At 41.4% G+C, this 20,338-nt stretch overlaps 2 protein-coding genes across 6 annotated transcripts in view; one reads left to right on the top strand and one right to left on the bottom strand.

Moving 5' to 3' along the window:
* Positions 1-1,286: 1,286 nt before the first annotated feature.
* LOC133538380 (gamma-crystallin M2-like) lies at positions 1,287-1,983 on the bottom strand. Of its 2 annotated transcripts, XM_061879976.1 has the most exons (3): positions 1,972-1,983; positions 1,671-1,913; positions 1,287-1,606 (listed from the first exon to the last, which is right to left on the bottom strand). In XM_061879976.1, exons 1-3 carry the CDS (start codon positions 1,978-1,980, stop codon positions 1,334-1,336), a joined length of 525 nt encoding a protein of 174 aa, XP_061735960.1. In that variant the 5' UTR covers positions 1,981-1,983; the 3' UTR covers positions 1,287-1,333. The 2 variants fall into 2 exon arrangements, with proteins under 2 accessions (XP_061735960.1, XP_061735959.1); XM_061879975.1 differs by having other exon boundaries at positions 1,671-1,981.
* A 7,921-nt stretch (positions 1,984-9,904) lies between these two features.
* Positions 9,905-20,338, top strand: part of si:dkey-230p4.1 (trichohyalin) — a 42,607-nt gene continuing 32,173 nt past the window's right edge. For 2 of the 4 annotated variants that reach the window (XM_061879971.1, XM_061879968.1), the window contains exons 1-4: positions 9,914-10,043; positions 12,524-12,729; positions 19,580-19,746; positions 19,824-19,949. In XM_061879971.1, coding sequence (XP_061735955.1) covers positions 19,606-19,746; positions 19,824-19,949 — 267 coding nt within the window. In that variant the 5' untranslated portion in view covers positions 9,914-10,043; positions 12,524-12,729; positions 19,580-19,605. Of the gene's footprint in view, positions 10,044-12,523; positions 12,730-19,579; positions 19,747-19,823; positions 19,950-20,338 lie in introns of all 4 variants that reach the window. The other 2 variants (XM_061879970.1, XM_061879969.1) reach the window with 2 other exon arrangements.

The raw sequence follows: 20,338 nt of genomic DNA, 5'->3' as shown, positions 1-20,338 counted from the left end.
TACATACATGTATGCATACATATATGTATGTATATATACAGTATATGTATGTATATATGTACATATATATACAGTATATGTATGTATGTATATATGTATATAAATAAATGTATGTATGTATGTATGTATATATGTAGGTATAATTATGTATGTATATATATATGCATGTATACATGGTTATATACAGTATGTATGTATGTGTATACATATATTCATACATATATGTATATAAATAAATGTATATATATATATATTTATATACATACATATATTCATATACATACATACACACATATATTTAGAAACATATATATATACACACAGATTTATTTATACACATATATAGATACATGCATACATATATTCATATACATACATACACACATATATTTAGAAACATATATATATACACACAGATTTATTTATACACATATATAGATACATGCATACATATATATACATATCTATATACTTATATATGTATATATACAGTGTATGTATGTATGTATGTAGGTATAATGTAGGTATATATATATATACCTACATTATACCTACATACATACATATATATATATACTTTATACCTACATTATTACATACATACACTGTATATATATATATATATGTATATATATGTATGCATATATCTATATATGTATATAAATATATATGTATATATATATGTTTATAAATATATATGTGTATGTATGTATATAAATATATGTATGTATATACGTATATGTATATATATATGTGTGTGTATGTATACATATACATACATACTGTATATAACCATGTATACATGCATATATATATACATATATATATATACATACATAATTATACCTACATATATACATACATACAGACATATATATATATATATATATATATATATATATATATATATATATATATATATATATATATATATATGTATGAAAATGATCACCTGATTGGAGTAAATAAGGATAGTATTAAGATTAGTAAGATTAGTATTTACACACTGCCTCAAATTAATTTCTGACCTTCACTCTCCAAAGAATGGGAATCCAAACCAGGACCCGGACTGAGAACCGGACCGGTCCTAATGCTACTGGAATGTTGTCAACAGAGATCTGAGGTGTAGACATCAACTTTGATTGATTGATTGATTGATTGATTGATTGATTGATTGATTGATTGATTGATTGATTGATTGATTGATTGATTGATTGATTGATTGAGAAGCAAATGCGATGGCAAAGTACATTTGAAGTCGAGGAGAGGTAAAAATGTGACATCTTTAATAAACAAAGCGCTTGGATATTTACAGCAAGTTTTGACTGGATGGCTAAAATTCGCTGACCCTCCTGAAGGAGCTGACGATGGCGCAGGTGGCGCACCAGTCGCGGTAGCGCCGGTACTCGCCGGGCCTCAGGAAGTACTGGCGCCCTCGGAAGTTGGGGTACTCGTAGAAGATCCAGTAGCCGTTGATGACGTTACAGGAGTAGACATGGCGGTGGTGGAAACGGTCGGACACACAGGCGCAGTCGTCCATGAACTCCATGGTGTGGCCGCCGAAGTCGGGCTTCTCGTAGATGCGCAGCCTGTACGAGCCTCGGTACTGCGGGCGGGGGAGGAAGCGTCAGTCGGAGCGCCGGGCGGCCCCACACGTGCGGCGTTCTTACCTCCGGGATCATCCTGCAGGAGCGGATGCAGCTGCTGAAGCCCATCCACCTCTGGAAGTCGGAGTAGTCGCCCCGCCGCATGAAGTACTGGTGGCCCGCGAAGTTGGGCCGCTCGTAGATCATGAAGCAGCCGCTCTCCACCCGGATGGAGTTGCAGCGGCCGAAGAAGGAGTGGAGGTCCGTGCAGTCGTTGCTGCACTCGTAGCTGCGACCCTGGAAGTTCTTGTCCTCGTAGAAGATGATCTGCCCACAGACCATGGCGTCAGAAACCACGCTGGCGTGCCAGACCGGGAGAACCTACCTTGCCCATGGTGTCCTTTTGGAGAGCTTCCTTCTCTTTCCGGGGCTTTTTATAGCACGCCCGCACAAACACGCCATTGTTATTCAAAGGTATTAAATAAAGCCGCTTGTTTATATAGTATTTGAAACAAAAGATCATTAAGTGGCTTTGACGTGGTTGGACAAAGGAAAGGACTAGCATGGTGTGCACGCATCCAGGGGACAATGGCGGGGGAACAATACAGAACGCCTGATGCAGGGAGACCCTCACCATGCCCTCTGCAGAGCCGCCATGCAGGAAGGATTGGTCGTCCTCTAAAGCCAAGCTTCTCAACCTTCTTTACCAACTTTTGTGACAGTCCTCAGATCTTAACGTTCAGTCGATCAACTCACGACATTCCTACCGGGCATCCATTTGTGTATAATCCAACGGTGCCATGTTACGGTACCTGGGTGATGTCCCTCCGGCTTGTAACCTGCTTGTGTAACGGGGGATGGCACACTTACCTCCAACCCGGCAACGTGGCTACGGTAGCTTTGGATGGCGTGGCGCAGTGGGAGGGTGTCCGTGCGCAGCTTGAGGATCCCTGGTTCAATCCCCACCTAGTACCAACCTCGTCCTGAGCAAGACACTTCACCCTTGCTCCTGATGGGTGCTGGTTAGCGCCTTGCATGGCAGCTCCCTCCATCAGTGGTTGAATGTGTAAATGTGGAAGTAGTCTCAAAGCGCTTTGAGTACCTTGAAGGTAGAAAAGCGCCATACAAGTACAACCCATTTATCATTTATCAATATGGTAAGGTGGAAACCGCAACCCAGGTAGGAGTGAGTGAGGTTTGGGGGTTGGGTGTAACGGGGGCCAGGCAGGGGGGCTGTTTGGAAAACCTAACTCCCCGACAACTTCAAAGAGTTTGCTAGACACTGACTTAGCAGCTCAGGGTAGCAAACTTACGTCCCAACCCGGCGACGAGGGGTGGCAATATGGTAAGGTGGAAACACAACGCACAGCCGCTAAAATGGTGCCATGACCCGGATGGGTGAGAGTGAGGTACAGGTAGGGAGTGTAACGGGGTTAGGCACGGTGGCTGCTCCTGGTGGACGTTGGTAAACCTAACTTGTAGCACCGACGACGTGGGTTTGTGCCTTGCTCGGAGCGGTGGAAATATGGTAAGGTGGAAACCACGACCCATGTAGGAGTGAGTGAAGTTCAGGGGGGTGAGTGTAACGCGGACCAGGCAGGGTGGCTGCTCCAGGTGTACGTTGGGAAACCTAACTCCCCGCCAACTTCAAAGCGTCTGCTAGACACTGACTTAGCAGCTCAGGCTAGCACACTTATGGTAAGGTGGAAACACAACGCACAGCCGCTAAAATGGTGCCATGACCCGGATGGGTGAGCGTGAGGTATAGGTAGGGAGTGTAACGGGGTTAGGCACGGTGGCTGCTCCTGGTGGGCGTTGGTAAACCTAACTTCTAGCACCGACGACGTGGGTTTGTGCCTTGCTCGGAGCGGTGGCAATATGGTAAGGTGGAAGACATGCACCTGGGGATAGGTTGATTGGCAACACTAAATTGGCCCTAGTGTGTGAATGTGAGTGTGAATGTTGTCTGTCTATCTGTGTTGGCCCTGCGATGAGGTGGCGACTTGTCCAGGGTGTACCCCGCCTTCCGCCTGATTGTAGCTGAGATAGGCGCCAGCGCCCCCCGCGACCCCGAAAGGGAATAAGCGGTAGAAAATGGATGGATGGATGGATGGATGGAAACCACGACCCATGTAGGAGTGAGTGAAGTTAAGGGGGCGAGTGTAACGCGGACCAGGCAGGGTGGCTGCTCCAGGTGTACGTTGGTAAACCTAACTCACTGACAACTTCAAAGCGTGTGCTAGCCACTGACTTAGCAGCTCAGGCTAGCACACCTATTGTAAGGTGGAAACACAACGCACAGCCGCTAAAATGGTGCCATGACCCGGATGGGTGAGAGTGAGGTACAGGTAGGGAGTGTAACGGGGTTAGGCACAGTGGCTGCTCCTGGTGGACGTTGGTAAACCTAACTTCTAGCACCGACAACGTGGGTTTGTGCCTTTCTTGGAACGTTGGCAATATGGTAAGGTGGAAACCACGACCCATGTAGGAGTGAGTGAAGTTAAGGGGGTGAGTGTAACGCGGACCAGGCAGGGTGGCTGCTCCAGGTGTACGTTGGTAAACCTAACTCACTGACAACTTCAAAGCGTGTGCTAGCCACTGACTTAGCAGCTATAAAATATTGAAGAAGAAACTGAAGCTATTGAGCGAATAGCTATTGACGCTATTCATAGCCATAGCATGGCCGAATAGCTGCGTTAGCATCGCCGGTAAAATGTGCGGACCAAACGATCAGGACTTTCGCATCTTTTGACACTGGAGCAACTTAAATCCGTCGATTGGTAAGTGTTTGTTTCGCATTAAATGTAGGTGGAAGTAAACTTAATATAGTTGCAAATGCATCTACAGGTTATCCATACATCTCTGTTCCATGTCCGCTTTAGCACCGCCGGTAAATAGCATGTTAGCATCGATTAGCATAGCATGTTAGCATCGATTAGCTGGCAGTCAACATCAACAAATCTCACCTTTGTGATTTCGTTGACTATCGTTGCAAATGCATCTGCAGGTTATCCATACATCTCTGTGCCATGTCTGTAATCGCCGGTCAAATGTGGAGACACTCTGGTACATTCAATGGGGGTCTGGCGGCAGACACTTTGGCATCTTGGGGCCAGTGGTGCAACTTGAATCCCTCCCTGTTAGTGTTGTTACACCCTCCGACAACACACCGACGAGGCATGATGTCTCCAAGGTTCCAAAAAATAGTCAAAAAAACGGAAAATAACAGAGCTGAGACCCGGTGTTTGTAATGTGTTGTAAATGAAAATGGCGGGTGTGTTACCTCGGCGACGTCATCACAAAAAAGAGCGATAAACAGAAAGGCGTTTAATTCGCCAAAATTCACCCGTTTAGAGTTCGGAAATCGGTTAAAAAATTAGATGGTCTTTTTTCTGCACCATCAAGGTATATATTGACGCTTACTGCTGATAATGTTCCCCTTTAACAGCAGCGACACTGACTCCTTTAATGAGGACTTGGACGAGACGGAGCCGGGCATGTTGGATGCCGTATTCGCCCAACTGTTTGATTCCAACACTGAAGAAGAAGAATTTGAGGGATTGGTGGATGAGGAATAACTTAATAAAGTGAGCTTTACATGTTTATTTTGTGTCTTGTGTTGTGTGACATTATCCTTTGAGCAAGGTTGAGTTATTGATATATTATTGCTTTGCACTATTTCCAGTGTTACTATTTTGTGATTGCATTAACCTTTGATTTACAGTAACAGTATCAGACTGTTTTTTACCTGTTTATTTGGATAGTGGAAAATAATAAAACAGCTGTTTATTCTTTTTGGGAGTGAACGGAATTGTCAGAAGCTGGTTTGTAATCTATTAATAAAGTTTGACTGACCTGTCTGACTGTTTTGTTGACATTCCCTTTAGTGCAGCTCCATCTAAAGCAGGGGTCTCAAACTCAATTTACCTGAGGGCCACAGAATGCAACCATTTGCCCAAATTTGTCCCAATTTTCACCCGGCCGACATTATAGAGAGCTGCCGTGACTGCACTGCCTTTAACGTCCTCTACAACAGTGGTTCTCAACCTTTTTTCACTGATGTACCCCACGTGAACAGAGTCAAAAAACTTGCACTGAGCCTGGTCTATAAAATCCGCTACACCTCCTTGATACCGAAGTACATGTCGAACTACTTCCTTAACGTAAATGACCACCATAACCACAACACCAGGGGGAGCTCCACAAACCACGTTAAACCCAGATTCCCATCTAACAAAGGTCTTAACTCATTCTCTTTCTATGCCACATCAATGTGGAATGCACTCCCAAGAGGTAAAATAGATGGTCTTTTTTCTGCACCATCAAGGTATATATTGACGCTTACATAGGTCTGCTGATAATGTTCCCCTTTAAAAGCCTACTGAAAGCCACTACTAGCCACCACGCAGTCTGATAGTTTATATATCAATGATGAAATATTAACATTGCAACACATGCCAATACGGCCTTTTTAGTTTACTAAATTGCAATTTTAAATTTCCCACAAAGTGTCGTGTTGAAAACGTCGGTATGATGACTCGCTAAAATTCGCTCCATTCTGTCCACTAAAGACGCTGAGATCATTATCCATGCGTTTGTTACGTCTCGCCTCGACTACTGTAACGTATTATTTTCGGGTCTCCCCATGTCTAGCATTAAAAGATTACAGTTGGTACAAAATGCGGCTGCTAGACTTTTGACAAGAACAAGAAAGTTTGATCACATTACGCCTGTACTGGCTCACCTGCACTGGCTTCCTGTGCACTTAAGATGTGACTTTAAGGTTTTACTACTTACGTATAAAATACTACACGGTCTAGCTCCATCCTATCTTGCCGATTGTATTGTACCATATGTCCCGGCAAGAAATCTGCGTTCAAAGGACTCCGGCTTGTTAGTGATTCCCAAAGCCCAAAAAAAGTCTGCGGGCCATAGAGCGTTTTCCGTTCGGGCTCCAGTACTCTGGAATGCCCTCCCGGTAACAGTTCGAGATGCTACCTCAGTAGAAGCATTTAAGTCTCACCTTAAAACTCATCTGTATACTCTAGCCTTTAAATAGACCTCCTTTTTAGACCAGTTGATCTGCCGCTTCTTTTCTTTCTCCTATGTCCCCCCCCCCTCCCTTGTGGAGGGGGTCCGGTCCGATGACCATGGATGAAGTACTGGCTGTCCAGAGTCGAGACCCAGGATGGACCGCTCGCCTGTATCGGTTGGGGACATCTCTACGCTGCTGATCCGCCTCCGCTTGAGATGGTTTCCTGTGGACGGGACTCTCGCTGCTGTCTTGGATCCGCTTTGAACTGAACTCTCGCGGCTGTGTTGGAGCCACTATCAATCAATCAATCAATCAATGTTTACTTATATAGCCCTAAATCACTAGTGTCTCAAAGGGCTGGACAAACTACCACGACATCCTCGGTAGGTCCATATAAGGGCAAGGAAAACTCACACCCAGTGGGACGTCGGTGACAATGATGATTATGAGAACCTTGGAGAGGAGGAAAGCAATGGATGTCGAGCGGGTCTAACATGATACTGTGAGAGTTCAATCCACAATGGATCCAACACAGTCGCGAGGGTCCAGTCCAAAGCGGATCCAACACAGCATCGAGAGTCCTGTACACAGCGGAGCCAGCAGGAAACCATCACAAGCGGAGGCAGATCAGCAGCGCAGAGATGTCCCCAGCCGATACACAGGCAAGCAGTATATGGCCACCGGATCGGACCGGACCCCCTCCACAAGGGAGAGTGGGACATAGAAGAAAAAGAAAAGAAACGGCAGATCAACTGGTCTAAAAAGGGAGTCTATTTAAAGGCTAGAGTATACAAATGAGTTTTAAGGTGAGACTTAAATGCTTCTACTGAGGTAGCATCTCGAACTGTTACCGGGAGGGCATTCCAGAGTACTGGAGCCCGAACGGAAACCGCTTTATAGCCCGCAGACTTTTTTTGGGCTTTGGGAATCACTAATAAGCCGGAGTCCTTTGAAGGCAGATTTCTTGCCGGGACATATGGTACAATACAATCGGCAAGATAGGATGGAGCTAGACCGTGTAGTATTTTATACGTAAGTAGTAAAACCTTAAAGTCTATGGTTTGAACTTTCACAGTAACATGTTAGACCCGCTCGACATCCATTGCTTTCGGTCCCCTAGAGGGGGGGGGGGGCTTGCCCACATCTGAGGTCCTCTCCAAGGTTTCTCATAGTCAGCATTGTCACTGGCGTCCCACTGGATGTGAATTCTCCCTGCCCACTGGGTGTGAGTTTTCCTTGCCCTTTTGTGGGTTCTTCCGAGGATGTTGTAGTCGTAATGATTTGTGCAGTCCTTTGAGACATTTGTGATTTGGGGCTGTATAAATAAACATTGATTGATTGATGATCGTATGATGACGCCTGCGTTTGACGTCTCGGGTTGTAGCGGACATTTTTTTTCCAGCCCGATCCAAGCTAAAAGTCGTCTGCTTTAATCGCATAATTACACAGAATTCTGGACATCTGTGTTGCTGAATCTTTTGCAATTTGTTCAATTAATAATGGAGAAGTCAAAGTCGAAAGATGGAAATTGTCAGGCTTTGATAAAAGGATTTGGACTCAGATGCAGATTTGGGACTTTATTTTGACAGTTTCCTTTTACCTCCCGCGTCAAGAAAAAACATCTAATATCACAAAAAATAAACTACGCGGCGAAAAGGTTCCAGAAAAAGAAGGAACAACCGAAATCAAGGAGGAAAACACAAAAGTAAAGACAAACTATAAACAGTATTTAACAAAAAGCGCTCCTACAGGAGGACCAAAACAACATCTATGAAAAATTCTACACTTAATCTAATAAAGTATTTAACAAAAATAGTCACTCAAAAAGTTGAGGAATGAATGAAAAAACTTAACTGAAACTTACCACTGCGGCTGAATAACTAAATAACCAAAAATCACTCTGCTGAGGAGGAAAAAAGGAAAACTCAAAATATTCATAAAGGGGTTCAGGATCAAGGGACATAGGCACAAGACAAGGCAAGGCATGGACAAAGACATGGACGCTAGAGAGCAGGAATAAACCAGACAATCTGGCACAGAACAAAGGAAGGAGTGAGCTTATAAACACATGAAGGTAATAGGGAACAGCTGGAAACATTCAGAGAACAGGGATGACGTCAGACTGATGACACAAAAGGAAGGGCAAGTGACCTGAAACGAGAGGAGGGTTACTTTTCAAATTAAAACCATAAGACAAAAAACCCAAAACAAGACATCCCTCACCGCAGTGTGACAGAAATAAGAAGCTTTAGCCTTTAGCCACACAAACACATTATGTTTCCTTGTTTAAAATTCCCGAAGGTGACGCTTTACCATGGATCAGAGCGGTCAAGCGAACATGGATCCCGACTACATGTCAACCGGCAGTTTTCGGTGAGAAAATTGTGGTAATAAGTCGGCTCTTACAGGAGATCAACACACCCGTGGCCACACCCCTCCGACTTTCAGGTATTATTTAACTCACCAAAACACTAGCAACACAATAGGCAGATAAGGGATTTTCCAGAACTACCCTAGTAAATGTGTCTAAAAACATCTGAATCGCTTTCACTGCAATCGCCTTTTTAAAATTTTATTTCTAGTCCTTCACTCTAAATTTCCTTATCCACGAAACTTTCACCCTCGCTCAAATTAATGGGGAAATCGTTCCTTTCTCGGTCCGAATCGCTCTAGCTGCTGGTGGCCATGATTGTAAACAATGTTCAGATGTGAGGTGCTCCACAACCCGTGACGTCACGCGCACATCGTCTGCTACTTGCGGTACAGGCAAGGCTTTTTTATTAGCGACCAAAAATTGCGATATTCTCTACTAAATCCTTTCAGCAAAAAATATGGCAATATCGGTAAATGATCAAGTATGACACATAGAATGGACCTGCTATCCCCTTTTAAATAAGAACATCTCATTTCAGTAGGCCTTTAAGAGCCTCCAAAATGGAGGAGTGATAATTCATTCATTCATTCATTCATTTTCAAACAAAGCCATTCCAATATTGAAGCTTTTTGCTGCACAGGCCTATCCATCCATCCATCCATCCATCCATTTCCTAACAAACGGAAATAAATGTTGTGTTTTTCAATTTTCAATGATCATTCCTGAATACGTTAACCAAAATTTAGGGAGACATTTTTTTTGTTTTATTTGATTCGTGTTTTTATTTTCATTTGTGACGTTATTATGCGCTTTCTCCCCATGAGCTGGTCTACACTCCCAGCCCGTGCTATGTTACTGCCGTCCAGTAGGTGGCAGTGTGCACCTTTCAAGCCATGGCGGCAACTGCAGCACGAAGACGAAGAAGAAGAAAAAGAAGAAGACGAAGAAGAAGAAAATGATGACAAGCAGCGACAACTTTTATCTTTTTTAAAAACTTTTATCGTAATGGAGGACTTCTGACTCCACGCTGCCAAGCTGCCAACTTATGGTGAGTACATAGTCAGTGAAGTGGCGCTTGGTGCTGCTCAAATGACACTTTATTCGCTCTTAGCATGCTAGCTTTAGCCGTCTTCAAGGCGGACAACGGCTCGAAGTCACGTGACTTCACTTCATTAGTATTATATTATTAATATTATATTTTCCGTTTCATATTATTATTATTATATCACATATTGTTATTAGTATTACATCACATATTACACACCCCGTTTCCATATGAGTTGGGAAAGTGTGTTAGATGTAAATATAAACAGAATACAATGATTGGCGAATCCTTATCAACCCATATTCATTTGAATATGCTACAAAGACAACATATTTGATGTTCAAACTCATAAACTGTATTTTTTATTTGCAAATAATAATTTACTTAGAATTTCATGGCTGAAACACGTGCCAAAGTAGTTCACCACTGTGTTACATCACCTTTTCGTTTAACAACACTCAATAAACGTTTGGGAACTGAGGAAACTAATTGTTGAAGTTTTGAAAGTGGAATTCTTTCCCATTCTTGTTTTATGTAGAGCTTCAGTCCTTCAACAGTCCGCGGTCTCCGTTGTCGTATTTTACGCTTCATAATGCGCCACACATTTTCCATGGGGGACAGGTCTGGACTGCAGGCGGGCCAGGAAAGTACCCGCACTCTTTTTTTCACAAAGCCACGCTGTTTTAACAGTGGCCGTGCGCAACCCGGGGGTCCCAGGTTCAAATCCCACCTAGTACCAACCTCGTCACGTCCGTTGTGTCCTGAGCAAGACACTTCACCCTTGCTGGTTGGCGCCTTGCATGGCAGCTCCCTCCATCAGTGTGTGATTGTGTGTGTGAATGGGTAAATGTGGAAGTAATGTCAAAGCGCTTTGAGTACTTTGAAGGTAGAAAAGCGCTATACAAGTACAACCCATTTAAATAAGCAGGGAAAAAGACGGCGCTTATATGGCAGCATATCCATCCATCCATCATCTTCCGCTTATCCGAGGTTGGGTCGCGGGGGCAACAGCCTAAGCAGGGAAACCCAGACTTCCCTCTCCCCAGCCACTTCGTCTAGCTCATGTTGTTCCAAAACCCGAATGTACCTTTCAGCATTAATGGTGCCTTCACAGATGTGTAAGTTACCCAATACCATCACAGATGCTGGCTTTTGAACTTTGCGTCGATAACAGTCTGGATCATTCGCTTCCCCTTTGGTCCGGATGACACGATGTCCAATATTTCCAAAAACAATTTGAAATGTGGACTCGTCAGACCACAGAACACTTTTTCACTTTGCATCAGTCCAATCTTAGATGATCTCGGGCCCAGACAAGCCAGCGGCGTTTCTGGATGTTGTTGATAAATGGCTGTCGCTTTGCATAGGAGAGCTTTAACTTGCACTTACAGATGTAGCGACCAACTGTATTCAGTGACCGTGGTTTTCTGAAGTGTTCCTGAGCCCATGTGGTGATATCCTTTAGAGATTGATGTCGGTTTTTGATACAGTGCCGTCTGAGGGATGGAAGGTCACGGTCATTCAATGTTGGTTTCCGGCCATGCCGCTTACGTGGAGTGATTTCTCCAGATTCTCTGAAACTTTGGATGATATTATGGAGCGTAGATGTTGAAATCCCTAAATTTCTTCCAATTGCACTTTGAGAAACGTTGTTCTTAAACTGTTTGACTATTTGCTCACACAGTTGTGGACAAAGGGGTGTACCTCGCCCCATCCTTTCTTGTGAAAGACTGAGCATTTTTTGGGAAGCTGTTTTTACACCCAATCATGGCGCCCACCTGTTCCCAATTAGCCTGCACACCTGTGGGATGATCCACATAAGTGTTTGATGAGCATTCCTCAACGTTATCAGTATTTATTGCCACCTGTCCCAACTTCTTTGTCACGTGTTGCTAGCATTAAATTCTAAAGTTAATGATTATTTGCACAAAAAAAAAAGGTTATCAAATATGTTGTCTTTGTCGCATATTCAACTGAATATGGCTTGAAAAGGATTTGCAAATGATTGTATTCTGTTTATATTTACATCTGACACAATTTCCCAACTCATATGGAAACGGGGTTTGTACTTTTATGTCACATATTTTTATTAGTATTATTTCACATATTAGTATTGTATCACATATTGTTATTAGTTTTATATCACATATTACATATGTTATTAGTATTATATCCACGTATTGTTATTAGATAGATAGATAGATAGTACTTTATTGATTCCTTCAGGAGAGTTCCTTCAGGAAAATTAAAAATTCCAGCAGCAGTGTACAGAGTTGAGATCAATTAAACAGTAAAAAGTAAATAATGGGGTTATAATAGAAACAAAATAGAAAAATATTACAATAAGAATACAAATAAAAAGCAAGAATGAGAAACAAAATATAACAGGAAAATAAGAATGTAACACGAGAAACGAGGCAGTAGTGAGCATGTTATGAAAAGGTATTGCACTGTTATTGTTTTGCATCCCCTGTCATCGTCAGGGCTGGATAGTATTAAAGACACTGGAGAAGTCCAGGAACAGGATCCTCACAGTGCCATCTCCCTGGTCCAGGTGTGAGTGGGCTCAGTGCAGCAGGTAAAGGATAGCATCCTCCACACCAACGCCTGCCTGGTACGCAAACTGCAGGCTGTCCTGGGAATGTTGCACCTGTGGTCTGAGGAGGCTGAGAAAAACAGTAGATGAGAGGTGAGCGCCACTGGTCTGTATTATTAGTATTATATCACTTGTTGTTATTAGTATTATATCACACATTGCTATTAGTGTTATATTTACATGTTGTTATTAGTAATATATCACATGTTATTAGTATTATATCACATATTGTTATTAGTATTACATCACATATTGTTATTAATATTATATCACATATTGTTATTAGTATTATATCACATGTTGTTATTAGTATTATATCACATGTTATTAGTATTATATCACATGTTGTTATTAGTATTATATCACATATTGTTATTAGTATTATATCACATGTTGTTATTAGTATTATATCACATATTGTTATTAGTATTATATCACATATTGTTATTAGTATTATATAAAAAATTGTTATTATTATTATATCACATGTTGTTATTAGTATTATATCACATGTTATTAGTATTATATCACATGTTGTTATTAGTATTATATCACACGTTGTTATTAGTATTATATCACATATTGTTATTAGTATTATATCACATATTGCTATTAGTATTATATCACATATTATTAGTATTATATCACACGTTATTAGTATTATATCACATGTTGTTATTAGTATTATATCACATATTGTTATTAGTATTATATCACATGTTGTTATTAGTATATCACATATTAGTAGTATTATATCACATATTGTTATTAGTATTATATCACATATTATTAGTATTATATCACATATTGTTATTAGTATTATATCACATATTAGTAGTATTATATCACATATTGTTATTAGTATTATATCACATATTATTAGTATTATATCACATATTAGTAGTATTATGTCACATATTGTTATTAGTATTATATCACTTGTTGTTATTAGTATTATATCACATATTATTAATATTATATCACATATTATTAGTATTATATCACATATTGTTATTAGTATTATATCACATATTGTTATTAGTATTATATCACATATTAGTAGTATTATATCACATATTGTTATTAGTATTATATCACCTGTTGTTATTAGTATTATATCACATATTAATATTATATCACATATTATTAGTATTATATCACATATTATTAATATTATATCACATATTAGTATTATATCACTTGTTGTTATTAGTATTATATCACATATTATTAGTATTATACAGGGTTTCCCACACATTCATTTATTTGTGGCGGCTCGCCACGAAAGAATGACGGCCGCCATAAATTAAAAAAATGATAATAATAATATTTTTTTTCATTTTATTTTTGTGTTATTTTTTCCGGCTTTTGACTCGCTCGACCGCTCATAAAAGCAATGGCACTCTGTCTGTGAATGGAGCTTGTAGTTACATATTATATAAATATGTAAATATTATATAAATATGTAAATATTATATAAATATGCATACAAATATGTACATAAAGTGTTGTAATTATATTCCAACTCCGCGTTCTTGGTCATCGCCGCCGCCGCCGCTGCTGCCTCTACCATCCCCCAACCCCCGACCCCCGCCGCCCAACCACACCACCACAAATAGATGCCTGACCTGTGGGAAACACTGTTATATAACATATTATTGTAATAATATAAAATATAATATAAAATTCCAAGATGGCGGCGCCCGGACGGGCTGCAACATTGCGGAGCTCCTGCTAAAGATGGAACATTTGGCAGAAATACCGGACAATTCTACAAACTTCATGGCTGGCTCACATCGTGGTCACTCCGTGATCACGTACGACCGCCAGACACTTCTGGATGTGGACACATCGGGCCGTTTTGGACTGATAGACGCGTGCGTGCTAAACATGCTAACTAGCATGGGAATACGTCGGCGGCTACATCCAGCGGCCTGTGAAGCAGGGGAGTCTAGTAGCAGCGGGGACCGTCTACGGAGCAGACGCCAGCGGTGTGATCGGAAACGCGGATGTCGAGCGGGGCTAAAAACAAAGCAGAAGGCTAATCACCACAGAACACCACTTCCCTCCATCCCGAAGACGGATTTAGATGGAAAATGCGAGACTACTGGTCTGGGTAAGGAGTCAGTTAAATTAGAACAAGTTTTTTCTGCATTGAGTGTTTCAGAGTTGGACATGTGTTTTACTGAGGTGGCTAACTATGATGCGTGCAGTTTATCAAAGCAACAAACAAACAATCGGAAAATCCCCGTTACTGAGGTGGCTAACCATGATGCGTGCAGTTTATCAAAGCAACAATCAAACAATCGGAAAATTCCTGTCGTATCAATTTCTAGATATGGTCGTAATTATACTGAATGCACTGGGCATAATAAACACAACATTATCAATATTGCTACTACGGATAATTTGATAAAAAATTCCCTGAAACAGCCCACTACCTATAATATAGGTTTTTTAAACATAAGATCATTGTCTCCCAAAACGTTATTAGTTAATGATATTATCAGAGACAACAATCTTAACGTCATCGGTCTCAGCGAAACCTGGCTTAAACCAAACGACTTTTTTGCGCTAAATGAGGCATGTCCTCCTAACTTTACACATGCGCATATTGCCCGTCCGCTTAAAAGGGGTGGGGGGGTCGCACTAATATACAACGAAAACTTTAACCTTAGTCCTAACATAAATAATAAATATAAATCGTTTGAGGTGCTTACTATGAGGTCTGTCTCACCGCTGCCTCTACACCTGGCTGTTATCTACCGCCCCCCAGGGCCCTATTCGGACTTTATCAATGAATTCTCAGAGTTCGTTGCTGATCTAGTGACACACGCCGATAATATAATCATAATGGGGGACTTTAATATCCATATGAATACCCCATCGGACCCACCGTGCGTAGCGCTCCAGACTTTAATTGATAGCTGTGGTCTCACACAAATAATAAATGAACCCACGCATCGCAACGGTAATATGATAGACCTAGTGCTTGTCAGGGGTATCACCGTTTCCAAAGTTACGATACTCCCGTATACTAAAGTATTGTCCGATCATTACCTTATAAAATTCGAGGTTCAGACGCATGTTCGTCAAACTAATAATAATAATAACTGCTATAGCAGCCGCAACATTAATGCTGCCACAACGACAACTCTTGCTAACCTACTGCCCTCGGTAATGGCACCATTCCCAAAGTTTGTGGGCTCTATTGATAACCTCACTAACAACTTTAACGCTGCCCTGCGCGAAACCATTGATAACATAGCACCGCTAAAGTTAAAAAAGGCTCCAAAAAAGCGCACCCCGTGGTTTACAGAAGAAACTAGAGCTCAGAAATTATTATGCAGAAAGCTGGAACGCAAATGGCGCACGACTAAACTTGAGGTGCACCATCAAGCATGGAGTGATGGTTTAATAACTTATAAACGCATGCTTACCTTAGCTAAAGCTAAATATTACTCAAATCTCATCCACCGTAATAAAAACGATCCTAAATTTTTGTTTAGTACGGTAGCATCGCTAACCCAACAAGGGACCCCTTCCAGTAGCTCAACCCACTCAGCTGATGACTTTATGCAATTCTTTAGTAAGAAAATTGAAGTCATTAGAAAGGAGATTAAAGACAATGCGTCCCAGCTACAACGGGGTTCTATTAACACTGACACGATGGTATACACGGCGGATACTGCCCTCCAAAATAGTTTCTCTCGTTTTGAGGAAATAACATTAGAGGAATTGTTACAACGTGTAAATGGAATAAAACAGACAACATGTTTACTTGACCCTCTTCCTGGGAAACTGATCAAGGAGCTCTTTGTATTATTAGGTCCATCAGTGCTAAATATTATAAACTTATCACTCTCCTCGGGCACTGTTCCCCTAGCTTTCAAAAAAGCGGTTATTCATCCTCTTCTTAAAAGACCTAACCTCGATCCTGACCTCATGGTAAACTACCGACCGGTGTCTCACCTTCCCTTTATTTAAAAAATCCTCGAAAAAATTGTTGCAGAGCAGTTAAATGAACACTTAGCGTCTAACAATCTATGTGAAACCTTTCAATCCGGTTTCAGGGCAAATCACTCCACGGAGACAGCCCTCGCAAAAATGACATATGATCTATTGCTAACGATGGATTCTGATGCGTCATCTATGTTGCTGCTCCTCGATCTTAGCGCTGCTTTCGATACCGTCGATCATAATATTTTATTAGAACGTATCAAAACACGAATTGGTATGTCAGACTTAGCCCTGTCTTGGTTTAACTCTTATCTTACTGATAGGATGCAGTGTGTCTCCCATAACAATGTGACCTCGGACTACGTTAAGGTAACGTGTGGAGTTCCCCAGGGTTCGGTCCTTGGCCCTGCACTCTTCAGCATCTACATGCTGCCGCTAGGTGACATCATACGCAAATACGGTATTAGCTTTCACTGTTATGCTGATGACACCAAACTCTACATGCCCCTAAAGCTGACCAACACGCCGGATTGTAGTCAGTTGGAGGCGTGTCTTAATGAAATTAAACAATGGATGTCCGCTAACTTTTTGCAACTCAACGCCAAAAAAACGGAAATGCTGATTATCGGTCCTGCTAGACACCGAACTCTATTTAATAATACAACTCTAATATTTGACAACCAAACAATTAAACAAGGCGACACGGTAAAGAATCTGGGTATTATCTTCGACCCAACTCTCTCCTTTGAGGCACACATTAAAAGCGTTACTAAAACGGCCTTCTTTCATCTCCGTAATATCGCTAAAATTCGCTCCATTCTGTCCACTAAAGACGCTGAGATCATTATCCATGCGTTTGTTACGTCTCGCCTCGACTACTGTAACGTATTATTTTCGGGTCTCCCCATGTCTAGCATTAAAAGATTACAGTTGGTACAAAATGCGGCTGCTAGACTTTTGACAAGAACAAGAAAGTTTGATCACATTACGCCTGTACTGGCTCACCTGCACTGGCTTCCTGTGCACTTAAGATGTGACTTTAAGGTTTTACTACTTACGTATAAAATACTACACGGTCTAGCTCCATCCTATCTTGCCGATTGTATTGTACCATATGTCCCGGCAAGAAATCTGCGTTCAAAGGACTCCGGCTTGTTAGTGATTCCCAAAGCCCAAAAAAAGTCTGCGGGCTATAGAGCGTTTTCCGTTCGGGCTCCAGTACTCTGGAATGCCCTCCCGGTAACAGTTCGAGATGCCACCTCAGTAGAAGCATTTAAGTCTCACCTTAAAACTCATTTGTATACTCTAGCCTTTAAATAGACTCCCTTTTTAGACCAGTTGATCTGCCGTTTCTTTTCTTTTTCTTCTATGTCCCACTCTCCCTTGTGGAGGGGGTCCGGTCCGATCCGGTGGCCATGTACTGCTTGCCTGTGTATCGGCTGGGGACATCTCTGCGATGCTGATCCGCCTCCGCTTGGGATGGTTTCCTGCTGGCTCCGCTGGGAACGGGACTCTCGCTGCTGTGTTGGATCCGCTTTGGATTGGATTGGACTGGACTCTCGCGACTGTGTTGGATCCATTGTGGATTGAACTTTCACAGTATCATGTTAGACCCGCTCGACATCCATTGCTTTCCTCCTCTCTAAGGTTCTCATAGTCATCATTGTCACCGACGTCCCACTGGGTCATTATTGTCACCGATGTCCCACTGAGTGTGAGTTTTCCTTGCCCTTATGTGGGCCTACCGAGGATGTCGTGGTGGTTTTGCAGCCCTTTGAGACACTAGTGATTTAGGGCTATATAAGTAAACATTGATTGATTGATTGATTGATATTATTAGTGTTATATCACATATTATTAGTATTATATCACATATTGTTATTTGTATTATATCTCATATTAATATTAGTATTATAACACATATTGTTATTAGTATTATATCACATATTATTTGTATATCACATATTGTTATTAGTATTATATCACATATTAGTAATACATCACATATTATAAGTTTATCACATATTGTTATTAGTATTATATCCACATATTGTTATTAGTATTGTATCACATATTTGTTTTTAGTATTATATCACATGTTATTAGTATTATATCACATATTGTTATTAGTATTATATCACATATTATTAGTATTATATCACACATTGTTATTAGCATTATATAACATATTGTTACAAAACATTATCTAGAGCCACAAGTGTCGCGAGTTTACACAACATGTTTTGTCATGCCTAAAATGTGAGAAATAACAAATGTCCCGTATTAAATATCGATATCAATAATTATGTCTCTTCTTTTTAGAAACATTCTTATAAGCAACTAATTCCTCTCTTTGAGAGTCTGACTTGACGGATATAGGACAGACATATGCTTGTGTGTTGTACAAGTGTTGTAGAAGTTGTACAAGTGTTATCATAGTGTTGTACAAGTGTTGTCAAAGTTGTACAAGTGTTATCAAAGTTGTACAAGTGTTATCATAGTGTTGTACAAGTGTTGTCAAAGTTGTACAAGTGTTGTCAAAGTTGTACAAGTGTTGTCAAAGTTGTACAAGTGTTGTCAAAGTTGTACAAGTGTTGTCAAAGTTGTACAAGTGTTGTCAAAGTTGTACAAGTGTTGTCAAAGTTGTACAAGTGTTGTCAAAGTTGTACAAGTGTTGTCAAAGTTGTACAAGTGTTGTCAAAGTTGTCAAAGTTGTACAAGTGTTGTCAAAGTTGTCAAAGTTGTACAAGTGTTGTCAAAGTTGTACAAGTGTTGTCAAAGTTGTACAAGTGTTGTAGAAGTGTGTTTGCTAACAAGTGAGCACATGAGGACGGGTGAGAGGGTGAATAGTTACATATATGTGTGTGTGTATTTAAGTCAATATGCACAAGATGACATAGATGCAGTTACAGCATCTGTTGCCATGGTGATATGATGTCATTTCATGAGTTAGTACACAACTTTGACTGCCATCTTCTTTCAGCTGCATGCTGATGTCCACTTCCTGCCATGGACTCGGAGCTGCTGATTGGTTGGCCACTGGAGAGGGTGGGGCTCCAACAGGAAGTGCGGCGGCTGCAGGAGGAGCTGGTAGAGAGTCGGGCGGAGAAGGAGGAGCTGGCGTCCAGGATCCGGGCCCTCACTGAGCGTGTGCGTGTCAGGGCTGTGACCTTTGACCTGTGTGTCCGGCACAGCATGCTGACCTTTGACCTGTGTGTGCGTCACAGCTGGAGCTGCCCCCCTCCCCCCCGCAGCATGAGGATCAGCAGCACATGGAGTGCAGGAGGCAGGCGCGACACGCCCGGGAGAGAGAAGCACGCCAGGCTCTGCTCCTCCACCGCCTGCAGAACAAGGTCAGCTGCAGAGAGAGCCAGGCTGGTCTTGTCACTCACTGCTAACTACATCAACATGTTGGTCACTGCTAACTACATCAACATGTTTGTCACTGCTAACTACATCAACATGTTTGTCACTGCTAACTACATCAACATGTTAGTCACTGCTAACTACGTCAACATGTTAGTCACTGCTAACTACATCAACATGTTAGTCACTGCTAACTACATCAACATGTTAGTCACTGCTAACTACATCAACATGTTAGTCACTGCTAACTACATCAACATGTTAGTCACTGCTAACTACATCAACATGTTAGTCACTGCTAACTACATCAACATGTTAGTCACTGCTAACTACATCAACATGTTTGTCACTGCTAACTACATCAACATGTTGGTCA

Source organism: Nerophis ophidion, linkage group LG19 (assembly GCF_033978795.1).
Source record: "Nerophis ophidion isolate RoL-2023_Sa linkage group LG19, RoL_Noph_v1.0, whole genome shotgun sequence".
NCBI lineage: Eukaryota > Metazoa > Chordata > Actinopteri > Syngnathiformes > Syngnathidae > Nerophis > Nerophis ophidion.
The sequence above is the reverse complement of the archived record's forward strand: the minus strand, read 5'-3'. Positions and strand labels throughout refer to the sequence as shown.